Here is a 17,566-nt window from a genome sequence, read left to right on the forward strand (position 1 = left end):
CTATAATTATCACCAAATAAAAGGTCTTTAAAAATTTTATGGACATTCAAGTTTGATATTCCAATAATTTTCAGGTACCATTAAGTATTATTTTTCTTTTAATTTTTTCAACAGTTTAAAAATGTAGACATCATTCCTAGCTCATGGACCACACAAATATAGGTAGCAAGCCAAGGCCCAGGGTCATTTTTTGCTGACTGCTAAATTAAATAGTATTGTTTCTTCATGTCAATAATTATATTCTGTTTATGGTAAAAAAGAAAAAAGTCTTTGAATGCTTTTAAGAAAGACAGAGTGAAATATTTAGGGGTAAAGAGATATAATATCTGTACCTTACTGTCAAACAGCTCTCTCTCTACATATATATTAATATACTTACAAATATATATAAAGAAATGATAAGGCAAATGTGGTAAGATATAATATCTGAAGATTCTGGGTTAAGGCTTAAAGAAAATTCTTTCTATGATTCTTGCAACTTTTCTATAAGTCTGAACTTATTTCAAAATAAAAATTATTTACACACACATATATATCCAATACTTGCTTAAAAATCTGGAAAAAGGGAGTGAGTAGGTATAGATATCGGTGAAACAATGAGCTAGCAATTCTTAAAACTGAGTGGTTGGTATATGAGGTTTCATTATATAGCTTTCTTCTTATGGTTATTTGAAATTTTCCAAAATTAAAAGTTTATATATGTATACACACACATGCACACACAGACGAGAGCTGCAAAAGTTTGAGGAAACATGTACAGTGACACTGACAGCAGGTAATATGAATTGGGGGAGGGACATATAATTTAATAAGAGAAATTAAAAAATCGTATCACCTGCTATAGTAAATTCATTTTCTATGTAGTAAATTTATTCTGTGAAACCTAATGAGTTCTACACACATTAAAAAAACTTTCAAAATAGCAACTTCAAATGTACCACAGTGCACCAAAATAAGTCAACATTAAAATGATTAATTTTAAACTCCAAATTAATAAGATAAATAATAAAAATGTTAATGGTGGTCACCTGTAGGAGGTAGCAACAGTGGTAACAATATTTTCTTCTTTATAGTCTTCCACAGTTTTTTGAATTTCTAAAATATCTATTATTTATCACAAAATAATACATGTAACAATCTTTTTGAGATTTCTCAATTTCTTCGGAGGGCAGATTAGTTTTAAAACTGTTAATTTTCTGGGCATTCATCAACATGAGCAGAACTTGCCAAAATAGAAGTAACATAGTGCCAACTTTTTATATAGCAACAGAAAGAATAATTTTAATCAATTTCTGTAAATAAAGCATTCAGTTTGATATAAACATGCATATGAGATGCTAGCACCCTTTGCTTTGCGGGGGGAAAAAATTAAGGTGTTAATGAATTGGCTGGGACCATGGTTCTAGAAGTAGAACCATGAACATACAGACATGTGCTAAAACCTTGGTAGCATAGGTCAAAGTTTGAAAAGAATCAAACTTGGATCAGACTGAAATGTAGGGCTCATCCCAGTGAGTAAGGAGAAGTTAAAAAGCCTCACCTAAAGGGTTTGGTACATGCCTGTCTACATAGAACCAAAAGCAGCACCCACTGTGATACAAGCCAGAGGAGAGGACCCACAGTTAGAGGTTTGCTGCAGTGACAACACTCCGACCCAGGTGAGACAGAAGACAGGCAGCAGGATTTTAGTGACCAGATCACATAGATCAAAAACATGGATTTACCCAAGGATGTAGACTGGCAAGGAGTACAGTTCTCAGGTAGGAGGTCTGGGGTCATACTATGGCTCCAAAACCAACAGGGAAGAGAAAATTTAGGTAGTACCATAAGGCTGAAATCAGCTGTCACAATGGCTGGTGATATGGACCAATGATATGCTGTGCTCAGCCATGGAAAAATAATCTACACAAAGTGAAAAAAAAACAAACCAACCATCCAAAAAGCCTATAATAGGTTTACTGAGGAGTTTCAACTCACTGGAGTATAAAATGAAATGAATTTCTCTCCCCAGTCACAAATTTCAGATTTTCAGAGTCAAAAGAAATATTTCAGGCAAACTAAAAACTTTCTGGTTATTTTCAGCCCTAAGACACCCATCCCCCAGCCCTCTTCTAGAGCAGCTCTTCTGCTAGTCTACAGCCTAGAGAGAAAAAGCTCAGCAAGCCTCCATTCATCAAGCCAGATGTCAGTTCTTCTTTGTAGACACCCAAAACCTCAACAGGTTTTGCAGCACTACCTTACTTGTCTTGGATAAGAACAGTCTTCCTACTCTTTCATAGGAACAGTAGTGAAACACTTCCCACCATTCACTGAGCACTTCCCATGATGTATAAATCTCCTTTGATTCTACCTTCCCCCTTCTTGATGTTTACTTTGTATAGATATGTGGGGAGAGGGGGCAAGGAAGAGTGGTGGTTGATACCAGTAGGAAGACAATGGAGAGATGCCTGACTCTAACAATTGGTAGCTTAAAAAATAAAAAGTGCTACTTGGTGTCATTTATCTTCAGTTTGCAGTCTCCACTTCAATACTTAAATTCTGGGTCAACAGAAAAAGTCAAACAACATCCTCTACAAAGGGAATTAATATGAATTGGCACTATGCCTGGTGTTTTGTACAACTTACTCAGTCTTTACAATAACACTGAGAGCAGTGTTTAATTACTCTCTTTTTTCAAATAAGAGAACTACATTTTAGAAAAAGTGAATAACTTTCCCAATATTAAGTGGTTTGTGATGGAACAGAATTTATACTCCTACCTCACTATTTCTGAAGAGTATGTGTGATATTTTCCACTGTGTTGCCAGACAGTACACCAAAAACACTCATTTCAGATATCACCAGGGATAAGATTCTAAAGTGACTGCCTCTGTGAAATATGGATCAGAATCTATTGGAATCTGAGTCTGTAGCAGACTACTCTTCTCAGGGATTGTAGCTGAGATAGTGGAAACAAAGAATAAAAATCTCTATATATAACTTTGCTTTCCCCAAAGAAGGTTGTCAATGATTGCCCAATGATGCCATGTCTAGTCTTTATATACTAAACACCCACATTTCCCTTTGGTCTTATTGGTTCACAGATTTCTGACTCAGCAAATATTTACAGCAGCTTTTACATCCTTGTCTCTCAAGCTGTAGATTATAGGATTTAGCATTGGGGTCACTACCCCATAAAACATGGAAACAAGTCCTTCTCTAGCTTGCAAATTGTCTTGTCCAAGGAAGTCTTGAGACTTCGGTTTGGCATACATAAAGAAGATGGTACCATAAAACATAATTAGCACCGTCAAATGCACTGAACAGGTGGAAAAGGCCTTGCATCTCCCTGTGGCTGAGTTCATTCTCAAGATGGTGTAGAGGATGAACATATAGGAGAAAATAAATGGCCAGCAGGGGAAGAACCAGGAAAGCCATATTTGACACTGCTAGGGTAACAATATTGAGGGGTATATCAGCATAAGCTAGCTTGAGAACAGCCAGTATCTCACATAAGAAATGACTGATAATATTATTACCACAGAAAGGCAATCTCATGGCAAGAGATGTTTGCACAATTGAGTTGATTCTGCCAGACAGCCATGACACAGAAGCCATCAGTACATACACCACCTTGCTCATGATGACGGAGTATCTCAGAGGGTTACAGATGCCCACGTAGCAGTCAAAAGCCATCATGCCAAGGAAGAAACACTCTGCTGACCCCATTGCAAATCCTAAGAACATTTGCACTGCACATCCATAGAAGGAAATATTCCTTTTCTTTGAGATTAAGCTCACCAAAGTTGAGGGAACAGAGAAGGATGTATAGCAGATATCCAGAAAAGAGAGGTTGTGCAGGAAGAAGTACATGAGAGTGTGAAGACGGGAATCAGATGCTTGCTATGATCAGAACATGATTGCTAATTAGAATCAGTAGGTACATAACTAGAATTAGAGCAAAGAAAATAATTTCAAGTTCGGGGTAACCAGAGAGTCCCAGAAGAATGAATTCTTTCACAAATGTCTTATTTATTCTGTCCATGTCCCAGCTTTCAGGATGTCAAAGGAATACCAACATAAAACATTTTCACTGCCAAATAACAACAAATGTAACAAATTTCTTGGATAGGCATTATTCTAGAGTGAAATAGAAAGAATGTTTTCTTTGAAGCTCTGACATTCAGTTATCTTCAAGAATGTCTGAGCCTAGAATACAATGATACTGGGAAATTGAGATTTCATTGCCCTGTGTCTAATGTTTGAAGGTCTACCTAGGATCAGACGCAAATTCAGAAGCAACCTTCCCCACTGTTGAAGACACCCTAAGTTGAGTTTTTTAAAAGCCTTAGAATATTTCAGATGACAAACCTGCCTTCATTTTAGTCAGGCTCAGTGACAGAGTGGTGGGGAAGGCAAAAGACAACTCAACCAGGACTGGAATTTTGATTCAGTGTTTAACAGAAATTTTGAAAATTTTAAAGCAAGTTCGATTTTATGCATTTTTGTTTGTCTGCCTGACACCCTGGATCTCCATCCAGTCTGTTAAATTGCGTATTTTTATAGGGCAGACATTTTATCATAGTAAACTGAACCACATACACAGCAATTTAACATTTGTTCAAAGGTCTAGTTTGTTGATCTCGTAGTCTTTCCCATTACAAGACCAGTGTGTAAACTAACTCTGCAAGTATACAGTGGAGATCTTTGAAGAAAAATAGTCTCTCTTCTTTTGTTTTATTCTGTGGCTTCAAAGTTATTCTTCGTAATTTATTTATTTAAGTGAACCTGAGAAAACAGTAATAATGCTTAAATATATATCTGTGTATGTGTGTGTAGCACTTTATACTTTACCAAAAAAATGAATCTTCTCTTTATCTCTATTTTTTCTTCAAGTGTGAAAGACGGAATATGGCCAAGGTAATCCAGCCTATAAGTGAACAGTGGAGCTTGAAGCTCAGATCTTTGCCAATGAAGTCTCGAGCTCTTTGGGCTGCAACACCAAAAGTTATTATACCATGTTTTCCCACCAAGAACTACCCAGAATTTTTGGCCTTGGTGGATTTATGAAGAATCAACTATTTCAGTCTTTCAAATTCTTCATATGTATATAAATTTCCTGGGTATCTTGTTAAAATGTAGATTTTCTTTTACTAAGTCTGGTGCAGGCCCTGTGACTCTGCATTTCTAATAAACTCACAAAGTATGCTGAATAACATATCACAGCTGTATTTGGTAATAAAAAATTAGTAACTGCACTGCCTCATGCTGTTCATATTTTAAATCCATATTTAATAATAGTTTTAATTATGGAATGAAAAGGTATAGTGTCATGATATTCAAGGCTTACATTATACTGATAAATTATTTCCACCTCCTAGAAGAACCTGTTAATTTCTTCTTAGTATTTATGCCAGCATTCTGAATTAAGTTCAGGTTCAACAACGTCAGATTCCGTAGATGTGAAAGAGTAAATATTTGTTATGCAACAGTTGTAATTGTTCCCCCGTTCCCAAAGCAATTTAAAGTTGGAATGAGAGATCTGTGGAATGGAAAAACTTTTTATGCATCAGGGACAGTGTCCCACATACACAATTAAGAGTGGTGTTGGGAATATAATGTGACTGAACTAAAGCGCAAAAATGAAATAACATTCTCCCACCCATGCAACTTTTGGAAACAGGGGCAAATGTTCACCAAACTAACTTTATGAAATGTGAGACCTTTTTAGTTTAAAATATATTTACAAAGTGAAGTTAATTCAAAGTAAGTTCTTAATTGAAATGATAATTACCAAAATGAAATGCTAGACTTAAAAATGATCTAGATATTATGAATGAAATAAAATAGACATTTTCTGTGAATTAATTGCATTGTCATTAAATTTTTTTTACTTATCTTCATTCTTTTAGATAAGCTAATTTCATACAGATATTAATACCAACCTTTTTTGAAAGGAAAAGACAGACAGATAAGAAATAAAATAAATAAATTTATAGGATAAAAGTGAATTCATATGTTCGAGGCCAGAAAGAAGTTTTAAAAGTCCTGAGTGGATAGTTTGGGGCACAAATTCAGATACACAGATAGCACATTGTTGTATTAAAGTGTTTCAGAAAGTCTATTAAGCTACATTATAGATATTAACACTTAGATTCTGACTTTAACTTTCCAATAGATGTTACATTTCACTGTAAAATATTTGGATTCTGGAGGATTGTTTTTAGAAGGCAGGCCCATGCTCAAGTAGGAGACTTGCTGCTGGTGGACTGTGGTGCCAGCTACTGACCCAGAAACAGCCCTGTGCCCTTTTGGACTTGGCTATAGCCTTATTGGTCTTGAACTAGCCACCAGCACCATCTGCCAAGGCACCCAGAAGGAATCACACCACTCCAAGCCCCAGGTAACAGGGCTCGCCCACCTTAATCCCGGCTGTGGACCCTTAGGTGACCCATGACCTGACTCCAGATGCTCTTGGCCAATAGTCCTGGACATCCAGGGACCAGGTAGGAGGCATGCCCATTTGTACCCCACTGCAAGCCCTCCAACTTCCGTCTGACTGCAGATCCTTAACCAGCCCTGTAATTCTGTTCCAGTCTCTTGCAGCTTCAGGCTGGGAACTCCCTGCCCACCCAGGAACCTGCCTGAAGACATGCTCATCCGAGCTCTTGGAGGTACCTGCCAACCTCAGTCTGACTACAGGTCTTGAAGCAGTCCTGTAACCCAGCTCCAACCCTTCACAGTCATAATCAGAGAGTATTCCTGCTCACCCAGGTACCTGCCATGGGACACATGTACCTGTGTCTCTGGAGGTAGGCACTTGACCTTGATCCAACTGCAGATGTTGAAAGGGCACTATAAACTGGCTTCCACTTTTCACAGCTATGGTCTGGAAGCAGTCCCCCATCCAGGGACTAACCCAGTGATCTAATGGGAGACCCCCAAGGACCTACAGAGAACTACATGCATCCATGAACCTTATAATAGGTCAGCTGTCTTCAAACAATGAAGCTAACCCTTGACCTAGCACCAGAAATATTGACAAAGGTCCTGGAGGCAATTACAACCACCCAGAGACATAAAAGTATATGAAATATAACCCTCACTGATAAGTTAAATATAAATACTAACAAAGACTATTGTATACTGTAATGGTGGCATGTAAATCACTTTTAATACTAGTATATAAATTAAAAGACAGAACTAGTAAGAATAAGTAATACCACAGAAATTTGCTAATAGAAACAAGTAAAACCTGACATCAATTACATAAAGTGGGGGAAGGGAGGGTAAAGTGTAAAATTTCTGTATTTGATTGTGGTAAATTAATCTGAACAGACCAACAATGAGTAAGGAGAGTAAAACAATAATCAAAAACCTCCCAACAGTCTGCCTGCTGATGCAGGGGGCGCGGGTTCGTGCCCCGGTCCAGGAGGATCCCGCGTGCCGCGGAGCAGCTGGGCCCATGGGCCATGGCCACTGGGCCTGCGCGTCTGGAGCCTGTGCTCCGTGGCGGGAAGGGCCACAGCAGTAGGAGGCCCGTGTACTGCAAAAAAAAAAAAAAAAAAACCTCCCAACAAAAAACCTCCCAACAAAGAAGACTCTAGACCAGATGGCTTCAGTAGTGAATTCTACCAAAATTTTAAAAAAGAATGCCAGTCCCTCTCAAACTCTTCCGAAAAATTGAAGAAGAGGAAACATTTCCAAGCTCATTTTAAAAGGATAGCATGACCCTGATACCAAAGCCAGATAAGGACACTATAAGAAAACTACAGAGGCTTCCCTGGTGGCACAGTGGTTGAGAGTCCGCCTGCCGATGCAGGGGACACGGGTTTGTGCCCCGGTCTGGGGAAGATCCCACATGCAGCAGAGTGGCTAGGCCCGTGAGCCATGGCCGATAAGCCTGCACGTCCGGAGCCTGTGCTCCGCAACAGGAGAAGCCACAACAGTGAGAGGCCCGCATACCGCAAAAAAAAAAAAAAAGAAAAAAGAAAACTACAGACCAATACCCCCGATGAATATAGATGCAAAAGTCCTCAACAAAATATTAGCAAACTGAATTCAACAGCACATTAAAAGGCTCATACACCATGATCAAGTGGGATTTATCCCTGGGATGCAAGGATGGTTCAACACACACAAATCAATAAATGTGAAACTCCACATTAACAGAATGAAGGATAAAAACTCCACTGTCAACTTAACAGATGCATCAAAAGCATTTGAAAAATTCAGTACCCTTTCATGATTAAAAAATTTCTCAATTAATGAGGTATAAAAAGAAGGAAACTCAATGTAATAAAGGGATATATGATAAACCCATAGCTAACATTATACTCAACAATGAAAAACTAAAAGCTTTTCCTCTGAGATCAGGAATAAGACAAGGGTGCCCACTCTTGTCACTTGTATTCAACATAGTATCAGAAGTCCTAGCCAGACCAATTAGGCAAGAAAAAGAAATAAAATGCTTCTTCTCCAGGGGAGAGGAAGAAGTTAAATTATCCCTGTTTGCAGATAACACGTTCTTATATATAGAAAACCTTAAAGGCTCCACCAAAAACTGTTATAATTAATATATTAATTCAGCCATGTTTCAGGAAAAATCAATTGAATATCTGTACACTGACAAGGAACTATCAGAAACAGAAATTAAGAGTATAGTCTCATTTATAATAGCATCAAAAACAATAAAATACTTTGGAATAAGTTTAACCAAGGAGGTGAAAGATCTGTACCCTGGAAACTATGAGACACTGATGAAAGGAATTGGAAAAATAAATGGGAAAATATCCCATATTCATGGACTGGAAGAATTAATATTGTTAAAAATGTCCATACTACCCACAGCAATCTACAGATTCAATGTAACCTCTATAAAAGTTCCAATGGTTTTCTCACAGGAACAGAAAAATCAATACAAAATTCATAGAAACCTCAAAGGACCCTGAGTAGCCAAAGCAATCTTGAGAAGGAAGAACAAAGCTGGAGGCATCACATTCCTGATTTCAAACTATATAACAAAGCTTTAGTAATCAAAACAGTATTGTAATGGCATAAAAACAGACACACAGACAACGAAACAGAATAAGTCCAGAAATAAACCCAACTATATACAGTCAACTAATATTTGACAAGGACAACAAGAATACTGCTTGAGGAAAGGATAGTCTCTTCAATAAATGGTGCTGGGAAAACTGAATATCCACATGCAAATAATAAAACTGAGCCATTATCTTACCCCATACATAAAAAATAACTTGAAATGGATTAGAGACTTATATTTAAGATCTGAAACCATAAAACTCCTAAAGGAAAACTTAGGAAAAATTCTTCTTGACAATGGTATTTGCAATGAGTTTTTGTATGTGAACCAAAAGCACAAGCAACAAAAGCAAAAAATAAATAAATGGGACTAAATCAAACTAAAAATCTCTTCAGAGCAAAGAAAACTATCAATAAAATGAAAAGGCAACCTATGGAAAGGGAGAAAATACTTTCAAGCCATATATCTGGTAAGGGGTTAATATCTAAAATATATAAGAAATGCATACAACTGAATAGCAAAAAAAATTAATTTAAAAAATGGGAAAAGGAACTGAATAGACATTATTCCAAGGAAGATATGCAAGTGGCCAACAAATACATGAAAAGGTGCTTAACATGATTAATCATCAGGGAAATACAAATCAAAACCACAATAGCTCCTCATATCTGTTATAATGCTATTACCAAAAACACAAGTGATAACAAGCATTGGAGAGGATGTGGAGAAAAGGGAATCCTTGTACACTGCTAGTAGGAATATAAATTGGTACATCCGTTAAGGTAAATGATACGTATGTTCCTCAAAAACTTAAAATTAGGACTACCTCATGATTTGGCAATCCCACTTCTGGGTATTTACCCAAAGGAAATAAAATCAGTATTTTGAAGAGATATCTGCACCTCCATATTCATTACAGCATTATTCACCATTGGAAAGATATGGAAAACAATCTAAGTGTCTATTGATTGATGAATGGATGACGAAATATGATATATATGTACATATATATACATATGTATATATAAAAACACATATACAATGGAATATTATGCATCCATATAAAAGAAGGAAATCATGCCATTTATGATAGCATGGATGAATCTGGAGACATTCTAAGTGAAATAAATCAGTCACAGAAAGACAAACACTGTATGATTTCACCTACATGTGGAATCTTAAAAAAAAAAAAAAAGAACTGATAGAAATCTAAAAAAAAAATAGAACTGATAAGATCAGGGAGTAGAATGTTGGTTGCCAAAGTTTGGGCAGTGGGGTAAATAGGGAGATGTTGGTCGAAGGGTACAAACTTTCAGGTATTAAGTGAACAAGTTATGGGGGTCTTTTACAGAACGCTGATTACAGTCAGGAATACTCTACTGTATACTTGAACTCTTCTAAGAGAGTAGATCTTAAGTGTTCTCACCACATATACACAAAAAGTAACTATGTGAGGTGGTGGATGTTTAAATTTGCTTGACTGTGGTAATCATTTCACAGTGTAGACATATATTAACTTCATGTTACACACCATAAAAATCATATTGCACAACCTAAATATACATATACATTTTTACTTGTCGATCATATTTCAATAAAGCTGAAAAAAATTTAATAAATTATTTGGATTATGAGCAATAAAAATTTACTTAAGAAAAAAAGCAGTATTTATGCACGTGTACAGACACAAACACACACAACTCTCCACTCACACACACTCACACCACAAACCATACTATGTGTACATTAAATTCAAATGGAAATATGTTAGGGTTTTTTAATAAGGTCACAGAAGTTTAGAGCTGGAAAACTCTGTACAATACTGTTTAGTAAGAATTCCCTTTCTATGAATGAGTAAACTGAGGTAAAAGTGATGAAATAATATTCCAAAGTCACTGTTAGTATTTAATTAGGAAGAATTAAAAATAGTCTTCCTTATTCATCAGAGGACCCAGGTAGTGACAATGACATAATATGAATTTTTATCTATTTTCAGACAGAAGCTAATGGACTAGCAATATGGTCAGAAAATATAGGCCTTACATGACTGGAAGATAAAGCTCTCCTACATGGGGTTGTATGTTACAGGACACTTTATGGACTTGAGGGATAATCAAAGCAGGGCATATCTATGTCTATTACATAGACATAGATATGAATTTTCCTTACGAATTCATAAAAGGACTAGAAATAACAAATGGAAGCCTTTATTCTCTTTTAGGAAGTGGCCTTTTGGGGAACAGGAGATAAGAGGGCATGGAGGCATTCAAGCAATGCAGTAATGCGTGCAAAAAATATGCATCTCATTGATTCCCTCGGGAGCTGGATATGTACCTAACAATTTTTATGCTTGTCAGCAGAAAAGGTTGCTTTTAGTCTCAGTTGCAAGTGGATTACATTGGCCCATTACCCTTCCTTCTGGGTGAATAACAATGAGTCTTGACTAAGAGAGACACACATTTTCTTCTTGTTTGTTCTTGGATTTGCATACCTGGCAAATGATGCAAATACCTCAACCACTACTTAAGGCCTACAGCAAGAGGAATTTGGATGTTGGTCATCCAATTAAGGAAGTCAAAGTGAAATCCAACAAGTCACAGACCATTAGACATCATCTACATCCCCATCCACAAAATGTGGACTAATGAAAACTGAAATGGATAATTTAAACCCTGCTTTTACAAAACTGGAGGGTGATAGGAGACTAAAAAGATGGTTTTCAAGGCTGAATCAATGTGTGTTAAAACATGATATATGTGGACTTAAAGGAAGATCACTATTGGCCATATTGTTGAGATGTGTTGGGGGGAAAATTGTGGGAATGATACAGGCGCTTTATAGAAACTTCTGTATTTCTAAAAATTTTCTTTTTCTTTGCCTGATCCTGTTTTAATGGGACATGGATCAGTTGCTGAACATGACACCATGACAACACATCTAGGTACTACTGCCCACACTGCTAAAATAATAGATCTTTCTTTATTTACCCTTTTAAAAATGGGATTAATAGGTTCTGTTTCTCTCTCACCTGGTTAATGAGGCAAGCCAATATGCTTGTATTTATCCAACCCTGTTCTATATAATACACAAGATAAAGGGGGAAATCACTGACCATATTTAAATTGCTGCTAGCTTTATGGATCAGTCCTCTTGCTGAAGCTAACAGTTCTATCCCAAAGAGGATAATCTGGGTAAAAATTAATGAAAGGTGGAAAGAAGGGAAAGTGATTGCTGATATAAAGTGAGCCTATGGGAAGCTCTTTGGCATGCTATAGCTAACGTATATTTGGAGATTACTACTATCTATATGATAGCATCCTGGAGAAATAAAACATTTTGGGTTCAAAATATGTACTCAAACTCAATAAGCAGTTAATGGCAATATGTTGGGTATATAAACCAACATTGACTGAAATATTCTAAGAGACAGTTCCTCAAAATTGGCCTAGCAGGTACAACTGAAATTTCAGAACTCTCCTTTTTGGTCTGAAATTCCTTCCTCCTGCAGGACCATAGCCTATACTGTTATAGAAGCATTAGCCTTACATGAGTGTACACCGAATCCTCGTGTGTTCTGTAAAATGTCCAACCCTGGGTAAGTGCTGCAGTGTTTAATTTTAAAAACTGGGCTCCCTTGAAATTTAGAAAGTCAGGTAGTATACAGCCTGTATTACCTCATGGCAACAATCCACTGGATCGAGAAATAATGTATTTTACATGGCTCATGCACCCTTTTAGTGGCTTACAGTCATCACCAGCACCATCCTATTGCTAAACTGGAGAGAGCACCATTTACCTTATAGTTTATGCACTCCAGGAGGTGCATTCTTGTAGACTACCATGTGAATAGTGGAACTTGGATTTTTGCCACTTAGTGTATGTCTACACATTACACATATATATCTATAAATATATACTAGATATATAGATATTTATAGATAGACAGATAAACTGATGTAATTATGCCTAGGATTTGTTTCAGAATAATCTGGATGAGGGCTTCCCTCGTGGCGCAGGGGTTGAGAGTCCGCCTGCCGATGTAGGGGACACGGGTTCATGCCCCGGTCCGGGAGGATCCCGCGTGCCGCGGAGCCATGGCCACTGAGCCTGCGCGTCCGGAGCCTGTGCTCCGCAACGGGAGAGGCCACAACAGTGAGAGGCCCGCGTACCACAAAAAAAATAAAAATAAAATAATCTGGATGAGGAAGATACATAATGATGAAAGAAGTCTGACCATGTGTTGGTAATTTTTTAAGCCATGTGAATGGTATATGGAACTCTGTTAAATCACTCTTGCTCTCTGTTAAGTATTTGAAAATAAGTATTTCTAAAAGTAGTTTTTAAAGAAAAAATACATAAGTGTGTGTGTATATATAGATAAATAGAGATATAAATGTATGTATGTATGTATGTAAATAGAGCTGTAAACATATTTGGGAAAACTCCTATGATGGTATTAAGGGTGGGTAGAGGGTAATTTACCTAGAAATTGAAAATGTTCATACCACCTTCTCCATTAACTTCACTTCTTAATATTTATCCTCTGAAACCATAGGTGTCATACACATACACAAAAAAAACCCCTTTAACCTCAAGGGTTCATAGCATGTTAAGTGATAAATCAAAATACAAACATGTTGAATGTATGACTCCTAGTTACTAGAAGAAATATTTTAAATGGTAGCTTTAGGAGATGACCATAGTGACAATTTTTTAATACTTTTTGATATTTTTAATTAAAAATTTATTTATTAATAAGAAAATAATACACCTAATAATCTATTGGAGATTTCCTGATTTTTCCAGGGAAAGACATTTATTATCAAATCTGTGAATTTTCTGATCATTGATTAACATGAGTACGCTTGTTTATATCAAAGCCCTATTGCATCCACTTTTATATACCTATGGAATATTTTAGCAGGTGAAGAGTTCAACTTGATATAAGCCTGCATATTAGATGTTGACACTCTTGGTATTGCGGGAAAAAATTAAAAATTAAGGTGCTAAGGAGTTGGTTAAAACAATATAAATAATATCTTTATATGCCTAAAACATTGTCATAGAACAAAAGTTAAAGAGAACTAAGCATGGATCAGATACAAATGCAGGGCCTCTAGTGAGAGGGTAGAGGAGAAGCACTAGAAGTTCAAAAGCTGTCAGCCACAGGGTCGGGAACATGCCTTTCTGAACCAAAAGCAACACCAATATGATCCAACCTAGAGCAGAGAGAACAGCATCTGGAGGTTTTTTGCAGTGACAGCACTCATTCTGGTGGGACAGAAGAGCAGAATTTAGTGACCAGATCATCTAGGCAGAAACCTGGGTCAACCTGAAGGAAGTAGACTGGCAAAGAATGAAGCCTCTGAGTAGGAGATATGGTATCGTGTGGCTCTAAAACAAGTAGGAAAAAGGAAGACTGGGTAGGAAAATGAAGTCAAAACCCAGCTATCATAATGAGCTAAGAGACCATGGGGGAGCTGGATGGTGTGGCCCAAAGACACCCTATGCTAGGCACTGGCCTTCTAGACGAGGACTCTACAGAAAAAGAAAAAAAAACAGATTTACTAAGGAGTTTCAACTCATTAGAGAATGACAAGAACTGATTTAATTTCCCCAGTCATGGATTTTATCACTCCTTCTGAGCCTGTAAGAACATCTCAAGCAGATTTGAAATGGTTTTGTTTATTTTTTGGTTTAGAATACCCACCTTCCTTCCTCCTCTACACTAGCTCCTCTTCTGGTCTGCAGCCTCAAGAGCTCAGCAGGCCTCCACTCATCAAGCCACTCAAGCCAGAAGCCAGACTCTCTTTCTTTGCAAGCACCCAAAACCTTAAGAGCTCTTTTGCAACACCATCTCACTTGGCTTGGATTAGAACAAAAAACGTTCCCATTCTTCCCCAGGGACTGTAGTGCAACACCTCCCACCAAGCACTGTACACTCCACATAAGGCAGAACACTCCCTTGATTATTTCTTCCCCTGGCCCGAACTTCTCTTTATGTAGATATGGGGGGAGGGGCAAGGAGGGTGTGACTTATATTAACAGAGTGACCTTTAGAGGGAGATATCTAGCTCTCATAAATATTAGCTTGGGGTAAAAGAGGTCCTCAGTAGTAACTTTTAGTCCTCAATTTGGAGCCAGCTTTAATTCTGAAATTTTAGGACACTATGAAGTTGGTGCTATGCTAGGTGCTTTCTCCAACTTATTGAAATTATAATGACACTGGTACCTGGTTTTATCTCTTTCTTTATTACAAGTCTATGATTTACAAAGAATAGACTGTCCAATGTCATTTAGGTAGTTTGTGGAATTGAAGGTTTTGTACTCTTGCCACTCTGTCTCCAAAGTTATGTGTAACTGTTTTCTACTACATTTCCGTACAGTACACCAGAAACACTCATTTCAGATACCACCTGGGATGAGACTTTAATGAAATTCATTGTACTTGTGAGATGTGAAAACACAGGAAGCTGAGTTTATAGCAAACTGCAGTTCTCAGTAATTCTAGCTGAGTAAGGTAGTGAAGGGAAAAATAAAAATATCTCTGCTTAACCATGGTTTCCTCAAAGCTTCTTAGTGATCTAGCTATAAGTCCATCTTTGTGCCTATTACACAAAGATCTGCATTTTCTGAAATACTTATTGGATAGGTTTTCGGTTTAGCAAGTATTTTACAGCTGCTTTTACATCCTTATTCCTCAAGCTATAGATCATAGGATTTAGCATAGGTGTCACTACACCGTACAACAGGGAAATGAGCTTGTCAGAAGTTTGCAACTTGTTTTCTCCAGGCAGTTCTTGAGACGTGGGTTTGGCATACATAAAGAAGATGGTATCAGAAAATATAATTACCACAGTCAGATATGCTGAACAGGTGGAAAAGGCCTTGCATCTTCCTGTGGCTGAGTTCATTCTCAAGATGGTGTAGAGGCTGAACATGTAGGAGAAAAAAATGATCAGCAATGGAAGAATTAGAAATGCCATATTTGACATTGTCATGGTGATAATACTGAGGGATATATCAGCACAAGCAAGCTTGAGAACAGCTAATATTTCACATGGGAAATTAGTGATAACATTATTCTCACAGAAAGGCAATCACATGGCAAGAGATGTTTGCACAACTGAGTTGATTCCACCAGACAGCCATGACACAGAAGCCACCAGTACATACACCACCTTGCTCATGATGACGGGGTATCTCAGAGGGTTACAGACGGCCACGTAGCAGTCAAAAGCCATAATGCCAAGGAGCAACATTCTGTTGACCCCACTGCAAGTCCTAAGAACATTTGCACTGCACATCCAGAGAAGGAAATGTTCCTTTTTTTGAGATTAAGCTCATCAAGAAAAGAGAGGTTTCCCAGGAAGAAGTACATTGGGGTATGAAGATGGGAATCAAAGATGCTTGCTATTATCAGAACACCGTTGCCAATTAGAATCACTAGATACATAATTAGAATTAGAACAAACTTAACTATATCAATCTTTGGGTATCCAGAAAGACCCAGAAGAAGAAATTCTAGCACAAATGTCTGGTTAATTTTATCCATGTCATCCACTTTCAGTATGTCAAAGGAAGATATAATATAAAATATATTCACTGCCAAGAAACACATGTTACATGTTACATATTACCTGAACAACTGATTTTTTAAGAATGAATTATAAGGAGTGTTTGCTTGAAACTCTGACATCCAGCTATCTTCAACAATGTGTATGACTAGAATACAATAAAACTGGGAAGGATGGAAGTACCTATGCCCATTGCCAATATGTGAAGATCTACCTATGATCAAGCAAACATACAGAAGTAACCTTTCTTGCCGTTGAAGCCTTGTTCCTTGGTTGAGGTTTCTAAAACTCCTGACTAATTAGCAACTATAAGCCTGACTTCATCTGCCCCAGAAAGTAAGCAGTGGAGATGGCAAGAGACTACTCAACAAGGACTGGAAATATGATTCTGCAATTCATGATGGCCAAAACTTCACAGCAACTTTGATGTTTTTGGTGCATATTTTCTTTCTATGCCTGACACTGCATACTTTATATTAGGCACTTTAATTTTTAATAGACATTAATAATAATAAATTGAATAGCATAAACTGAAATTTAACATCTGTTTAAATGTAGATAGTTGTTCTCATTCCAGCTCCTCTTAGTATCTTGTGTGACTGTTCCTGTGACAAGACCATTGCATTGCATGAATGTCAAACACAGTCTTTGGGGAGTATTACATAGTCTCTTAACTTATTTTCATTCTGTGGCTTCAGAGTGTATGTTCATAATTTACTCACTTAAGTCAACCTAAGAAAACAGCAAGAAGGTTTAAATATTTTATATAAATAGGTATACACATGTGTATATGTACTACTACTTTATGCTTAACAAAATACAATCATTGTTTATATTACTCCCATTTTTTCAAATATTAAAACATGAAATTTTTCCAAGGTTATTTAACCTCATAGTAAACAGTGAAGTAGAGCTCAAAGCTCAGATCAAGTGTAGTTCACAGCATCACTCATTTTTATATACA

General features: G+C 37.1%; 1 protein-coding gene and 1 pseudogene across 1 annotated transcript in view; both read right to left on the minus strand.

The window, feature by feature from the left end:
• Positions 1-16,595, minus strand: part of LOC114883651 (olfactory receptor 13C3-like) — a 52,466-nt gene extending 35,871 nt beyond the window's left edge. The window contains 2 exon segments of the mRNA XM_029201502.1: positions 15,880-16,283; positions 16,286-16,595. Coding sequence (XP_029057335.1) covers positions 15,880-16,283; positions 16,286-16,580 — 699 coding nt within the window. The 5' untranslated portion in view covers positions 16,581-16,595.
• LOC114883650 lies at positions 3,070-4,115 on the minus strand (annotated as a pseudogene).
• Positions 16,596-17,566: the final 971 nt, after the last annotated feature.

The sequence above is a fragment of the Monodon monoceros genome, unplaced genomic scaffold (genome assembly GCF_005190385.1).
Source record: "Monodon monoceros isolate NGI ecotype Baffin Bay Population unplaced genomic scaffold, NGI_Narwhal_1 Super_Scaffold_5, whole genome shotgun sequence".
In the NCBI taxonomy this organism is placed as follows: Eukaryota; Metazoa; Chordata; class Mammalia; order Artiodactyla; family Monodontidae; genus Monodon; species Monodon monoceros.